At 29.5% G+C, this 16,296-nt stretch overlaps 1 protein-coding gene across 1 annotated transcript; it reads left to right on the forward strand.

Moving 5' to 3' along the window:
* The first annotated feature begins 507 nt into the window (after positions 1-507).
* On the forward strand, positions 508-10,892 carry LOC132924829 (sentrin-specific protease 1-like). The gene is made up of 3 exons (XM_060989271.1): positions 508-641; positions 10,041-10,205; positions 10,316-10,892. Exons 1-3 carry the CDS (start codon positions 508-510, stop codon positions 10,890-10,892), a joined length of 876 nt encoding a protein of 291 aa, XP_060845254.1.
* The last annotated feature ends 5,404 nt before the right edge of the window (positions 10,893-16,296 follow it).

The raw sequence follows: 16,296 nt of genomic DNA on the forward strand, positions 1-16,296 counted from the left end.
CGGCATACCGCGGGGTGGAGTGGGAACACAGGCGGCGGCGGCGGCGTGACTACGCGCTTTAACACGACCGGACCTTTAACAAAGTTCAATGACCACTTATGAGATCCACTGGCAGCGCGGACTGCACAGATAATATCGGGGGGGAGGAGCGGCCCGTTTCTAAACAAATCATAAATACACGGCCTTACGAAATTCGACGATCGTATTACGGGCCCGAACGTAGAAACCAACTTGGCCAATGGTGACCTGAACGTCAACAAATTACAATCTGACATATCATAATCACGATTCAACGATGGTGTGACGGTTGGGCGGGACATGACTGAACTTATATCGGACGCAGACGGACGGGTCGGTAACACTTCCGAAAAACGTCCACTAGGAAAAATAATACATTGGCCGCGGACAGTCTTCGACGTTCGCGGAATTGACTCAAAAGTCATCGGATGTGCTCTAATAATGCACTCCGCGCCCATATGACATATTTGTGTCCAAACGGTTTTGGACATGTCGACAAGTTTGCGCATGGAAGAATGTAAATCTAGCGAATACTCGTCCGCCCTGTTAAGCTCAAACAAACAGTTCATTACGACCAGATCAAAAGACTTGAACTCGTGCCACAAAGAGTCTAGGTCAGCCACGTAAAAGGATTACAGAGGAACTAAGCTATTGTCGGTACCGACACGTAATGCCACATCATGTGTGCTTCGAATTTGCGCAATCACAGTAGCGCGTTTTACAGTATTCAATTTTAATAATCTCGTAAGACGACGGAGACGCTCTTCATCTTCGGCCATGGTATCGGACCCCACCCTACGCTACTATGGAAGACTACAACCGAATGAATTCTTACGAATTAAATCACAACACGATATAAACAACCGGAGTGAACGGACAATACCCAAAATGTTATATAAAATATTTCACAGCGACCGGCGCGAATAATAAATAATAATAATGATATATCGGCGATATCACTTCAACGACGGGCGCAATTACGTAGTATACCTACAACGTTAGTGCAATTGGTGTATCGGAGATATCAATGCCGCAACCGACACGACTAATATTAAGTGTAGTTTAGATATATCGACGATATCAAAACTAACGGCTGTCGCGTATACGCATTAACTTATTGAATATATCGACGATATACAGGTAGTGCGTAGAATGACCTCTAACGTTAATCTAAAGTATAGCTGATAGCAACACCACGACCAACGCGGTTAACTTAATGTTAATAAATACCTATATCAGCTTTATACTATCTGCACTATGTGCGCATCACACATTAAATTAATTTAATTTAACAGTACCTAAAATAATAGTAAAAATAATTATCACGGGAAAAGCCGGTCAACCAATACACCAATAGACAATAAATGTCAACGTCCGGGGAACACCCAAGCACTGTACTTTGCACCAAAATACCAGGGCAAAATACAAACCAACACACCGCTACCGAACCCCCCACTGAGGTCGGAACCACGCTCTGCTACCAAATGTTGGCGCCGCGTCCGATCCTACTTTTGGAAATTCGCGGTTATCGGACACGACTCGCGAGGTGTTGGAAACGGGAAAATGTTATCCGGTATATATATATTATAATAGCACTTCAATATACGAGTGCATATAACACCACCAAAAATGTATATTAAATAAATAGAAAATAATAATAATAATCAATGCAAACGGCTTAACAGTCTAATAAAGGTGGGCGCCCATGAAATAATAATAAAATAAATAATTTGTGTATATGACGATTACAATAAATCAAACAGTACAATTAATGAAAATACAAAAAATAGGTTAACGATACCGACACCGCTCAAACTCTGCTTTGTGGTCCGGAACGCTGGAACAATGATGATGATATTGAGATGCACGCGTCACACCAGGTGACGAAAAACACCGTGTTAGATTCTGTGGCGACAACACACAGAAGAGCTCGTTTAAACACGTTGTTTACTCGGACAGCACGTTACACGACGCACACGAATGTAATATAATAATTAATTTTGGTGTATGAATACCAGCACAGCAACGCCACTATGCATGATTTTATGGCAACAACGCACAAAAAATAGAAACCTCGTCGACCACGTGGCCGAACAAGACGCAAAAAAGGCACAACTGCGGTGACGATACGCGATGCCACGACCGGCGAAAAAGGTATATCGACCGTTGCGGTCGACCGCTGGAAAAGAACGCGTATAAGTTCGCAAAATGCCACAACGGCTTAAAATATGTATGTAAACGCATTTACCACACACGCGGTTTCGCCACACAACACGGTGCGAGGCGGCGAGCGGACGCAACGATGCGTCGGGCTCGAACGCCAGGAAAAAAGTGTCATATATAATGTAAAGGCTAGCAGCACAGCTTATATAAACATTAGCACTCACGGCAGACGGTACGATGGCGAACTTCGAAGAGGGAGGGGGTAAAACCGGCCGGAGAAGATTCGCCACCCGTTGCATGATCTGGGGGGAATCAACGAGTGTCGATAATTCGCGGTAATAGATCCGCGTTCGAACAATAAGAGTGATTCGACCTACAATAAAACTTGATGGTAAGAACATAATCTGTAATTGTGTATTGGATTTTAACGAATATTCAGTTTTTAAGTAAGTTATGTGCAATTATTTAAATTTACGCTATATTATATACGTATAACTTGCTAAAAGTTTAAACTATATCGTAAAAAACTAACATACAAACACAGATGATGATTTACCATCATGTTTCAAAATAGGTCGATCACTCTAATTTTTAAACTGATGGAGCTAAACCTGATCTGTAGAGCGTAAGTTTGCTATGTTGCACACTTGTAAGACGGAGATAACACATCCGTAAAATGCAATATGATGCTATTATGTCAACCATTGTGCCGTCTGTCATCCAGAATGACTTTAACGCAAGGTTCGATATAAATAGGATAAATGCAATATTTTTACTTTTCACGCGTCTTCCATAATATATCGTTTTTGAACAGAAGTGATCAGCCTTTTTTGGTACAAAATTATTTCGATGCATAAAAATCGAAATTCGATTGTTTTGTTTATTGTTTATGAAATTATGAGATAATTAGTAAAGTACCAAACAATACCAACTAGATTAATTTAATATATTACCCAAAACAATCATTTATGTTAACGATTGAAAGAACGCTTTTGAACTAAAACAATAACTACTGTAATTTATCAGTTTTAATAATCTGGAAAAATAAAAATTAGCGCCCTTATTTATCTATAAGCATTATCAATACTTACTGTAAAGCTAAAATGTATTATTTTAATAGTTTAAATAACAAAAATTTATTAATAATAACGAAATTAATAGATTTGTACGTATTACTTATAGATATTTTGGTATACTCGTAACTTTAAAGAAAACTTCTAAAATACAGTACAACGTATAAGAATTATATGAAAATTCAAATAAAATAATACAAATAATATAGTAAATTTAGTACAACATAATTAAAATATTTTAAATTATCTGGCTTTTTTAGAAGCAAACTCTTCGATGACTGAAGTGTAGTCCGTCTTAGATGCAAGTTCTTATCCAATTGAAAGTTTATAACACAATAAACACAGTATTAATCGACTCGCATCTCATATAATATTAAAATATTTTAGCTAAGATTTTCAAATTCAAATTTTGCGCCCCCATTCATACTCTATATTTTGTGACCCTGGCAGGCGCCCACCTTGCTAGGCCCTAGGCCCGGCCCTGATTATCATTATAACACATATTAATTTTTCAACAATTTTGATTGGGTGAAAATTGGTTATTCATCATTAGACAAAAACAATAATAAAACTGTTTCATTATAAATCATTATTTTATACAAAAATCAAATTTTACTAAATTTTTTATTTCAGATACTAATAAAAACATGTATATAAATTGTACTTTTAAATTCCAGTAATAAGTAAACATAATATGAGGAACCTTATATTCATTTTTTCGGGTTTTTTTACCAAGTAAAATTTTTCTAATCAACACGTCATAATGAAATAAAAATTAATAAGATCAAATCTCTAATATTTAATATTGGTTTTTCGTGTTATACGCAGTTCTTTTTAATATGGTTAATGCCGTCTATTCGAAAATTATATTTTATTCGATACAATAATAAGTAAACAGTAGTACAGACGTACAGTACACAATATTAACTTTTATCAATGTTTAACAATCATATACATTTAATTATACAAAAATTTCTCTGTCTCACGCATAGAATTAGTAAATAGACATAAGACATAAGTATAAAATTATTATTTTAATTTGACAACAAATCTACAGAATGATTAACTATAAAAATTATAATTCAGTAGACATATGTTTATAAATATAATGGATTCAGAGAAACAATAATTAATGTTTCAATTCCGGTTGTATAATTTGAACAATAGTTTGTATTTTGAAACTAATATTAAATAAAAATAATATTTTAATCTTTATTAGAATGATTTTTTTCGGACGTATCCGAGTTGGGTCCGAGATAACATTTATGATAAAGAAAAACAACTAATTGGGTCCCATTATAAAAACTGTACCACCAGGCTCCTACGTAAGGCGATTGGCCTAGGATGGCAAGCTAAGAAGTATATAATAAACTGTCGTACAAGGAGCGGGTGACCAATATTATAATGAATAAACCAATTAATTTATATGCACATTTTAACATTTTTTACTAAACTTAAAAAAAAATATATATAGAACCACAAAAAAATATTTTTAATCATACCGCAGTTCTAATTTATAGATCACTGATAGTCCTAAGTCTGTAAAAATTAGAAGGGAAATGTTTTTTTGCAAGGACCCAACTAGTTTAGTACCCTAAAATATCCGGGATACAATTAGTTTTGTACCTGAAAAACACCGGGACCTAACTAGGTTAAATAAGAGTCTCCCGGACCTAACTAGTAAACGCCGTTTTTTTCAATCCGACCATAGTTTGTTCAAGGTTAAAGATAAAATTAACTAATTATGTCTAAACAAACATCACATACATTGTTAAATTGTAATAGGAAATTAGTCGGTTTATTCATGTGTGTGTGACGCGGTTATTCATAATGATACGAATATAACCGTACATTAGACAATTATACTTCTTTTGATACAAAAATTAGTAGATAATATTAGCTTTAAACAGTATTTAAAAATTCAATATTATTTATAAGCTATTTTAATTTCTATTTATGACCTATTATGGGTAATAAATAATACGAGTATTTCTAATTAAAAATATATATAATTTTGCATAAAAATATCAAAAATATAGGAATATATTTATTATTTAAAATACAATTTTTTAATTATTCTTAATTTAAAATTTTTAATTTATTCTTAAAATATTATTACTTTAGTAATTATCGATTAAAGTTTGTTAAAAATGTAGAATATAAACTATTGATTTTTATAATTGATAATAAATACATTTTTAAATATACCTATGTAAATACTCTGCAATAACTCAATACTAATTAAAAATTCTAATTTCTATTAAAAAAAATTTTAAGAGCCTATTGAACTTATTAAATTTTGAGCATTGCATTGAACAATAATATATTGTTTAATATTAATATGTTCAAACTCCAAAAATCTTCTATTTATCGTATATTAATTGAACAAATATGCATTAAAAACCATAATGACCCAATAATGCTAAAAATGCTGTACAAATGAAAAAATGTCGTAATATGCAAAAAAATGCAAAATAAAATTTGTAGCTTTGAAACCCTAGTTACATGAAAGGAATTATGTACTTAGAAAGCATTGGGTAAGATCAACCAAAAAAATATGCACTTTGCATTGAACTCGGAGCCTACTAATTACTAAACAGAGTTTTGTCTATGTATTTTTTTTTAAATTTGTTAACAAATATACGATAAAGTATTTGGAAACATATATTCAATTTTGACCCAGCAACAAAATTTTATAATAACAGTTAAATATCTACTTAGTTATATTGAAATAAAATTATTTTTTATTTGCGAAAAGTATCACGGTTTTTTTTCTATAGAAGCTTATAGAGCATGATTCTTTTATCATTGTACCTACACTAAAAATTTCAGTGTTTTTCAATAATTTTTTCCAAATTTTTAGTTTTATGTTTTTCTGAAATTATATAACATTTTTATTTTTTTCAACTTTTGAATTTCAAATGGCAACCTATAACTTTAAAATGTCATATAAAAATTAAGTTCATTGACTTGAAATTTGTACGTTGTAAGTTGCACATGTTGAGGATATTAGCAACAAATACCCACCTTCCACAAGTTAATTTTGTCTATTTTTTTTAAACGATTAACTTACATATTCAAATTGCTTATTTCCATTTTTTACAAATTGAGCTATTGACATCACATATATTAGCAGTAATGCAACGTTTTACAATAACTACATTTTTGTAATAGCTCCATTATATAATATTTAACATCCGTTACTACGTCAGTAAAATATAAGTACATATTAAAATGTGGTAATTGAATATACATATGCATAATATGTTGAGATACGTTACTGATTTCTAATAATTCTAACTACATGCTAAAATAATGGACAATATTGTAAACTCCAATGAAGCAACTATTCTAATTAAATAATTTTTTTTCAAGTTAATAAGCTAAATTTGTCACTAAGGTGACACAATTTAAGGCTAAAATAATTATTCGACAGTTTTAATGTTATAGGTCAGCCGTCGCCAACTAGTCGATCGCGACTCCCTTTTGATGTTTTATAAATCTTTTTCAAAAAACAAATACTTTTTTTGAAATTCTTATTATCTTTCTTATTATCCCCCCAGCAAGTACGAATTGAGTTTGTTGTTTACAAAAATTAAAACACAAAATTAGTTTTTATTCAATTCAATTTATGATTTGTGGAAATAAAATCAAAAATGATACAATATAACAATAATATAAACTAATACTGCGAAATCGACAATTAAAAAGTAGTTTACAAAAAAATTGTAAAAAGGTACATTGCAGAACTCGGACACTTTGTACTATTATATACATAAAGTATATATTATAAATATAAGTTTTATACATAAGTAGTAACAATAATTATGTATAGTGTTAATTATTAAAATAGAAAAAATAAAAATAAAATTGTTATAAAATATTAAATGTATTTGTATTTGTATAATAATAAAAATAATCTAAATAAACAAATAATCAATATCATTTAAACTACATGTAAAAATGTGTACAATATAAATAAGTCAAAAGGTAGTATAATATGAAAATAGTTTAGTAATAGTTTTTACTATTACAAATTTTTAGAATATTAGCTAATAAAAATAAAAATAATGACAATTTTATTAATTAACACTATACATAATTATTAGTTACTACTTATGTATAATACTTATATTTATAATATATACTTTATGTATATAATAGTACAAAGTGTCCGCGTTCTGCAAAGTACCTTTTTACCCGACGTCCCGACCGTACAAAGTGTCCGCGTTCTGCATTTTAAACAATGGACATTACAAAGTGACCGTTTACCTAAATTTTTTGCTATAGCATTGAAACCTATTGGACTAACCTAACGATTATTTATTTTATTGTATTAAAATATAATCTATGGACACTGAAATTAAATATGAAATATAAAAATAAAAATATTAAGCAAACGTTGCACCCTTATGTGTTATCTCCGTGTCTTACACACGTACGACATAGTAAATTTTCGTTCATCAGTTTCAAAAGCGTGCTTTTAGTTTAGTGTGAATTGGCCTATATTATTATCCATGATAAAGTATAATATATTTACTTTCTAATTTATAGTAATATTTTTTCCCCTTAGGTCATAAAGTATGTATATTTTCTGGATACTAGACAATTGGTCGCCTCAAAAAAATATCGTAAGCAGACAATTAGTCCCCGACTTAAAAGTTAAATACAAAATATTTTTTTATCATTAAACATTCTTTATAATGTATTTTGGATAATATATTACTTTTAGAATATAATAACAGTTATTTGTTTTAAAAATAATAAAAATGAACATAATAATATAATAATAAATAAATAAATAATTTTATTATAGTCGAATAAAAGAAATTATTTAAGTATAACATAATAATTACAATTTATGAAAATCTCGAAAGCCTACACAAATAATTCAAAAGATCATCTTTTGAAAAGTTATTATCAAATTTATTACAAAATATAGAAACAATATATTTTTCCTTGTCGCTAAAGGTTCCAAAAAATTATTTAAAATAAATATCATCATTATTTGTTGTCAATGATATCATTGTTGTTGAATTAATTATTCGTATGAATTCAATAAAATTATAAATATTTGGAAGTTTAATTCTAACAATATTTTTAAATTTATTATAAAATGCTTCAGATTTTGTTAATAAAAATACATGATTTTTTACATTTTATATTGTTTCAAAGCTTAAAAATTGAATACAAGGTTATTATAAAAGTATTGTACTATTGAAAAAACATTTTAAAGAACGTTTGATGATAAAAAAATATTTTGAATTTAATTTTTAAGACGGGGACCAATTGTCGGAGTATAAAATTATGACGGGGACCAATTGTACGCATAAGACTTTTTTTCTCGAGGACCAATTGTCCGCATACCATATTTTCCCACTTGTATCATCCCTACTTGGATCCGCGCCACCGTCCCGAATGATGCCGTTTCGTAGTAACAAATCTACGTATCAAATATCGATATCGTATACAAATCATCGTAAGACCGCCATTCGTAAACACTCTTTACTGGAAATTTCAAGCGTCCAGAAGTCACCAGTATTATACACAAACCTGTTCACTTCTCATCCTTTATACATACCTAATTGTCCAGTCTTTACGTCTACTACTGGTTTTTGTAAGTATCATGTCTTCATTGTTTATCTGTTTATTATTATTATAATAATTATTGTATTGTTTACTTATTCTCTGAAAATCGGCTTATATAATGTTTAGCATTTGTAATTGCATTATTTGTCGTTGGACATAGTACCGTAAAACTTTTTACATAAAATATAACACAAATAATGAAAATTATTATATTCTATAATAACATTTTAAATTTTATTTATTTATTTTACATGATCATCACAACTTTTTTTATTTCAATTGCATAATCATTATACTTTTTAAATCAACTGTTTATTATTTTATTTTGAAGCCGTTTAAAAGTAGGTAGGTACATCGTATTCGACACCATATTTGTAGCATTCGTCTTACTATCGCATACCGTGCACATTTTACGTTAAAAAAACGTAGTAAATCTTTCGTTTAATCTGTTATTTTTTTAACAGTATTTATTAATTTATAATATAATATTAACTGTGAATGATTTTAAAAATAATTGCTCATAAGTCATATTTTAGTAGCTATAGTCGATATTAGTATATTTGTACATATTTATGTTTAAATGTTTTGTGATAGAATATACATACATTTAAGAAGATTGTTTTTGTCTGAATATCGTGATTGACATCTCAATTATCTACAAGACTTAAATTCTTCAAAATTTAAATGAAAGCGATTTACAAATTCATTTTTATTTTATTTATGATTCAATTTCTCAACAAAACATTAAGTAAAATTAATTACTAGTACTTTATTTTGTTTAATTTTTCCTAGTTAGACTATTTCAATGTAAAAGTACATTATAAATAAGAGATATTCTAAAATAGTTGTAGCCCTGATTTTTACCAGTTGAATATTTCATTATTATTAATTTTAATCAGAATATCTTAAAAGTAGACTATTATATACTTGTAATTAATTTTCTAGACTAAACAATTGATTTGTCAATCTCTTTTTATAATTTTTATTTTTCATTTTTGTAATAGTCTAAATTTTTTTTTCAAATTTATCAGTGACAATTAATTCATGCGTACATAAAAAAAATAAATGATAATAAACAATTATTTTAACTTATTCAAAAATTACAAAAATAATTTCTAATTTTCCATTTTACTTTGTCTATAAACTTGCAGTCCTTGAAAAATCAAGTCTTATCATATATTCAATTTTTATGTTTAGTGATACTCAAGATATGGATCAACAACTTATTTTGGAAGTAATTGATCTTGTTTCCTCCGATGATGAAAATGTTGTTGGAACCAGCCTACCTAAAATTTCTGAAAAAATGAATTTAGGTAGAATAAATTACATTCAGTCGGATCGTCAAAATATTATATTTCCAGGGTACAATAGAGAGGTTTTTGCAGAACTAGTGAATTATATTTCTAAAAACAAAAAAATGATAAACTACAATGTAATCATTCTTTTTATTGTACGATGGAAAATTTATTAAGAGTATTTAATCCACATCTATGGATGTCGGATTGTACCATGGAACATTATTTCAGTCTTTTAGCCAAAAGTTGTACGGATCAATTAATACTGAGCTTACCACCAGTGTTTTTTAAGGATCTAGTAAGAGGTGGGTTTGACAAAGCTACCAATTCAATGACAGCCACAATAAAAAATGTATATGCTTATGATAAACTTATAACTCCCACATACCTAGAGGGTAATCATTGGACATTGACTGTGGTGAATATTAAGAGTCGTACCATTACTTTATACGATAGTATAAAATCAAGCATATATGAAGATCAAATTAATTTATTAGTTGAATTTTTGATTGAGTCATATAAAAAATATGAGAAGCCGGTTGATGAAGAACAATTACAATGGACATTAGACTTTGGGGATTCTCCATTGCAAAGTAATACGTCTGATTGTGGTGTATTTACATGCACAAATGCCAGACATGTTTTACTGGGAAAACCATTATACTACACCCAGGAAGATGCCCCACTCTTACGACATAGAATCACATTTGAAATCTTAAATAATGTGTTGTTACCTACTCCGGATGCTCCATAATTCTTTTTGAAATAAATGAAATATATGTTATAAAATGTATGTAAATGTGTAATTATATAATTGTTATTTAATTTTGTACTATCTATTAATTTTAATTACTTATTATATTTGTATACCTAAGCTACTATATTAAATCATAAGTTGTATTTATCATTATTCATTATTATTATTATATTAAGGAAAATTAAAAATAAAAATAAAAATATTGTTTAATTAGTATGAATAATGAAAATAATATGTTATAGTAATTAGCTTATTTTTTTTAAAACATTGTACCTATGTTTACTATAAATATGTAACTACTTTGTCAATAGTCTCTAATGTTAGAAATTTCAACAAATTTTAAGAAGTAGGTACCTAATCAAACTAAGTTACTATATTGATAGAAAACAGCTTTGTCTAAGGAACACCTAATGAGATAGCCATGTTACTAAACAGTTTATGTTATTCAATACAGTAAATAGAGCTACAAAAATGTAAGTAAATAAAAAATAGTCTATTTAAATCAGATTCAAAATAACCTGTAGTCGTTTTGGTTTAGCAGATTCTTTCAGTCGTTGCAAAAACTGAAAAGTATAATAAATTCTTAATGTCCTTGTTCAATTTTATCAACACTGACTCTGATTGGTGTTATAAGACCTTGAGATTGAGTATTTGAGTCTAAATTAACAAAGTGTTTACATTAAAAGCTTACAATAATGTACAATAATGATTGTTAACATTATTACCATGTATTCATATTACATACTTGATGTCCTTCAAGAATAATTTTAATTTCTTTTCCATTTTTCCAGCTTTTCAATTTCTTTTGTCATATGACCTCTATTCTATGTCAGTTTCGTTTCCAGTGATTCAATTCTATCTTTTTTGCTGCCTAAATTTGCTCTTACTTACTCCTTAATTCTTTTTTACCGAATTTTCATTTTGTATCGTTTATAAAAATGTAATATGTGGCTTGGCGTGGCGCGTTGGCTGCTACCAGTCGTGGAATGCGACTGGGAGTAAGTAACGGCCACAGCTACTAGCACCCGGATGGGTGACCATTCGGGTTCTTAGTAGTTAAAAACCTTGCCACACATATACACGTGTTTGCTACCATACCGTGACAACCGTAACACAAACTACCATACCACTAAATCCCTACTACAATTTCATAACCCCTACAACAGCTGATGGCCTTAGTCGCCGGGCTTAAGTTCAATAAAAAAAGAAAAAAAAAAAATGTAATATATTGTGTTATATTAATTATAATGTTATCTTGAAATTGTACCCAATAAAACAGATACAAGTCCATAAGAAAAGATAATTTTTTCCACAAGTCCAACTTATTGTACAAATTTGTTAGTTTTACGTATTTATGGGCAAAAAGTGTATCTTTATCGTATCTTTCCGAGGAGTTAGGGGATTGCTCAACATACCACTGTGGATTGGGTGTATTTTCACCGTGAAGTGGTTTTCAATGGCATAATATTACATCATGAAAAAATTGGTAGTTATTAGGTACCTTTAAAATATTTTAAAATATAAGTTAGTTCTGATTTCACCAAAAACTAATTTATGTTATTACTCTTTGGTACCAGGGCCACACCCGCAAGATGTACCTAGCCAACTGGTCGTTCATTCTATATCACAGCCTGTAGCTCACAAAGACGTAAACGCAATGCCATACGAGAATAAGAAGAATATGCTTAACTGAATTAAATAAATGTTTTGTAGTAAAAACGTGTTTATCAACCTACCCATAATACTAAAAATAAAAAAGGTGTCTTCAATTTGTATTTCAGTAATAATTTAAGTTTTTCTTATAATGTTATGGTTAAAATGTACATTATCTGAAAATATCACGATTTGTTAGTAGGTAGTTAAAAGATTACTATATTTTTTTAATTTGCATAATACAAAATAAAACTAAATACTATAAATATATACAACATTTAATGTTTAACACATAAGAGTAAGTTATTCAGCTTAGTATATTAGCTTGCATATTTTATAATCGAACGTCTTAAATACTAATTTTTTGATCGGTGTTGACAATTATTATAGTATATTTAGACACAAATAGTATGTTTTGGATCTTTCAAGAACAACGTCCGTACAACCTCACATCACAGCATCCCGCATCCCTAGTCGCTGGTTCACTGATGGCAGATGTTGATATCTCGTCCGTCACCGTTGTCGCTGTACCTAACTCCTATAATAGTCCTTCAGCCGCCGGCCGTCATACCAAACCTCGGGGCTTTTTATAACTATTACATCAAATATTATTATAATTATTTCTCATTACATTCGCAGCCATTGCCGACGATGATAATTTTTTTTGGTTATCTATCAAGAAAAGTAAAAAGACTTTACTGAGTATAAGACCATATATACCTTACAATCATATTGTTGGGAGGTCAATATAATGAAGACACTGTCTTTGATATGGTCAAATAATAAGTTCTTTTCTCGATTTTATTTCTAAGAATTAAAATCTTATGCTCCCAAAAAGCATTAATATTCGTTCAATATCATTTTCCCTTTGTAAGACATGCCATCTCACACGCGCCTTCCAAATATCGTTTTCGAACGGATAAAAATGGCCAGCCTACCAGATAATGGTGCAGCTGCTATACCTACATAGCTATTACCTATATACCTATATAGGTGGTGTTATTTAAGAGGGTGACTGAAATCGCAAAATTTGGTACCAGGGCCACATCCGCAAGATGTACCTAGCCAACTGGTCGTTCATTCTAGCACAGTCTGTAGTTCACAAGGACGTAAACGCAATGCCATACGAGAATAAGAAGAATATGCTTAACTGAATTAAATAAATGTTTTATCGTAAAAACGTGTTGATCAATCTACCCGCAATACTATAAAGATGACTTTAATTTGTATTTCAGTAATTATTTAAGTTATGGTTGAAACGTATATTATCTGAAAATATCACGATTTGTTAGTTAATAAATTACTATAAGTAATCGTTTAATTCACATAATACAAAATAAAACTAAATGCTATAAATGTATACAACATTTAATTTTTAATACATAATAGTTATTTAGCTTAGGATTAGCTTGCATCAAACTTTATAAACGAACCTCTTTTTTACTAATTTTTTGATCGGCGTTGACAATTATTAAAGTATATTTATAGATACAAATAGTATGTTTGGGATCTTTTAAGAACAACGTCCGTACAACTTCACACACAGCATCCCGTATCCCTAGTCCTTGGTTCACTGATGGCAGATCTTGATACCTCGTCAGAGTCGTCCGTCGCCGTTGTCGCTGTACCTATATAGACCCTAAATAGTGCTTCAGCCGCCGGCCGTCATAGCCGAACTCATGACCTTTTATAACTATTATTTATCAAATATCATCCTAATCATATTGACAACGTATTTTCATACTGTTATATGTATTGGTAAATACATAAATAATTTGTTGAGTATACATACGCCATATTTTTTAAAATGTAGGTATCTCAAAAAAAAATAATGTTATTACTTCGCTTGACACAGTCAATGTCTATACCAAAATTGTTTATCGCTCCGCTCGAAAAATTATATAAATAAAACATACCTACTGCTGTAGAATATAAATAGTACTATCAATAACAGCCATAAATATTATAATATTATACTCGACTATAACACGGTCTTCGATTATAGAAACGAGTTTACTATATATGACCTGATAAGTAATGTTTAACCGAAATTTTATACAATTTTATAAAATACAATTTAAAAATACAATTAATAAAATAATATTCACTTTTCCATTTGTTACCGTTCACCATATTATATTACTCAACATTTATCAACCGTATACCTATAAAATGAATATTTTTTTCACGTATACGCATCTCTTTATAAATATTGTTGTGAGTATTGAGTATACGCCGTATACGCTCCAATACACCCCTGCATATATAGCAAATGCAATTAACATATAACAAATTTGCGCATCGTGCGATTTACCTGTACCAATAATTATCACATATCATTGATGCGCATCAACATGCTGATGCTGAACAATAGATTTGTATAAAAAATAATTTTCGATTGAAAACTTAATGATTTTCATAAGTCATATATTATGTAATAATAATAGATACAAATGAAGTGAATTGTATTCATAATTATATAAATATTGAAATGAACACTTTTGTTGGAACATTAGATACAGTCATATAGTTAAAATACAAATATACATATATAGTTCGAGTAAAAATGAATTGAAAATAAAAATCGATTAATCAACCGTACATCTTAGTTGTATTATTGCTAACTGATTACCTACACAATATTATCACAATATTATTTACTAAAATATAACCTATTATAATATATTTTAAACAGAAATATCTGTAAAATATTTTGAAAATTGGATGTTACGAAAGTAAATTTAGATGAGGTGTGCGAATTTTAAGATCAAAGTTAGTAAACAACTTGCACTTTTGCAGGGTATACACCTTTTTTTTAGTTCTATTGTTAAATTATGTTGATGCGAAAATTATGTAAGACCTTTTAAACGGCTGATGTGCAAATGATGTATTATCCAAAAATCGAACGATGCACAACTGTCTTACAAAATAGGTCAAAATTAACAATAGTGATGCGCAAACGACAACCGGCGATAACAAATACACGAATAAAATAGTTTACGACACATGTACACAAATATAATATTCTGGTTTAAAATGGAACCAGGTAATGTAATATGTCCTCTGTTGAACTAAATCACTCGCGCCTTGAATCTATCCCATTAAATATTCTAGTCAAAATTGTTATACTAAGGGTAATTATAATTTCTCATTGTTATTATGTATTGTGTACAAAATATATAGAATGTATGCCAACACAAAAAAAGTATAGAAAACCCATCAACCATTATTTAATATTAATTATTTATTATTAAGAAATAATATCCTGGAATGTCATTAGAAACTGTATGGCTGTATTAACAATTGAATGTTGATAAATTATAAGATAAGTTTTCTGTACACATTACTGGTCTGTATTATTGTACGATCCTTCTACTGGACACAGCTAAATACCATGTCTAATAATCGATAAACAAATTATATTCACTTCTATTTAGCAAATGCTCTGTCATTACTCATTGGTCGATTAACTATATAATAGCTTATCGTTAAACAATTTTTAAAATTATGTACACTGTAGGTGAGATTCGTGGAATGATCTTTAATCACCAAACGGTTGAAAAAGATATTATTAACAATCCATATTTTTTGTGGAAAAATAAACGGCAAGGTCTGCCAGCCAAGCATACAATAATTATAGATATATGATATATATATATTTATAGCCATATAGGCAAGGCGTATCTGAATACTCGAAAGGATGATCGGTAAACTATAATATGTATTGCGAGCACAATAGGCAGAGAAA

Source organism: Rhopalosiphum padi, chromosome 3 (genome assembly GCF_020882245.1).
Source record: "Rhopalosiphum padi isolate XX-2018 chromosome 3, ASM2088224v1, whole genome shotgun sequence".
Taxonomy (NCBI): Eukaryota; Metazoa; Arthropoda; class Insecta; order Hemiptera; family Aphididae; genus Rhopalosiphum; species Rhopalosiphum padi.

What these genes read in the sequence shown, in the direction of transcription:
- LOC132924829 (XM_060989271.1), top strand. Translation starts at nt 508, where the DNA reads ATGTCGACAAGTTTGCGCATGGAAGAATGTAAATCTAGCGAATACTCG. An exon ending in AAAGAGTCTAGGTCAGCCAC is followed by an intron (nt 642 to 10,040) that starts GTAAAAGGATTA and finishes TTTTATGTTTAG; the next exon opens with TGATACTCAAGATATGGATC. An exon ending in CAAAATATTATATTTCCAGG is followed by an intron (nt 10,206 to 10,315) that starts GTACAATAGAGA and finishes AAATTTATTAAG; the next exon opens with AGTATTTAATCCACATCTAT.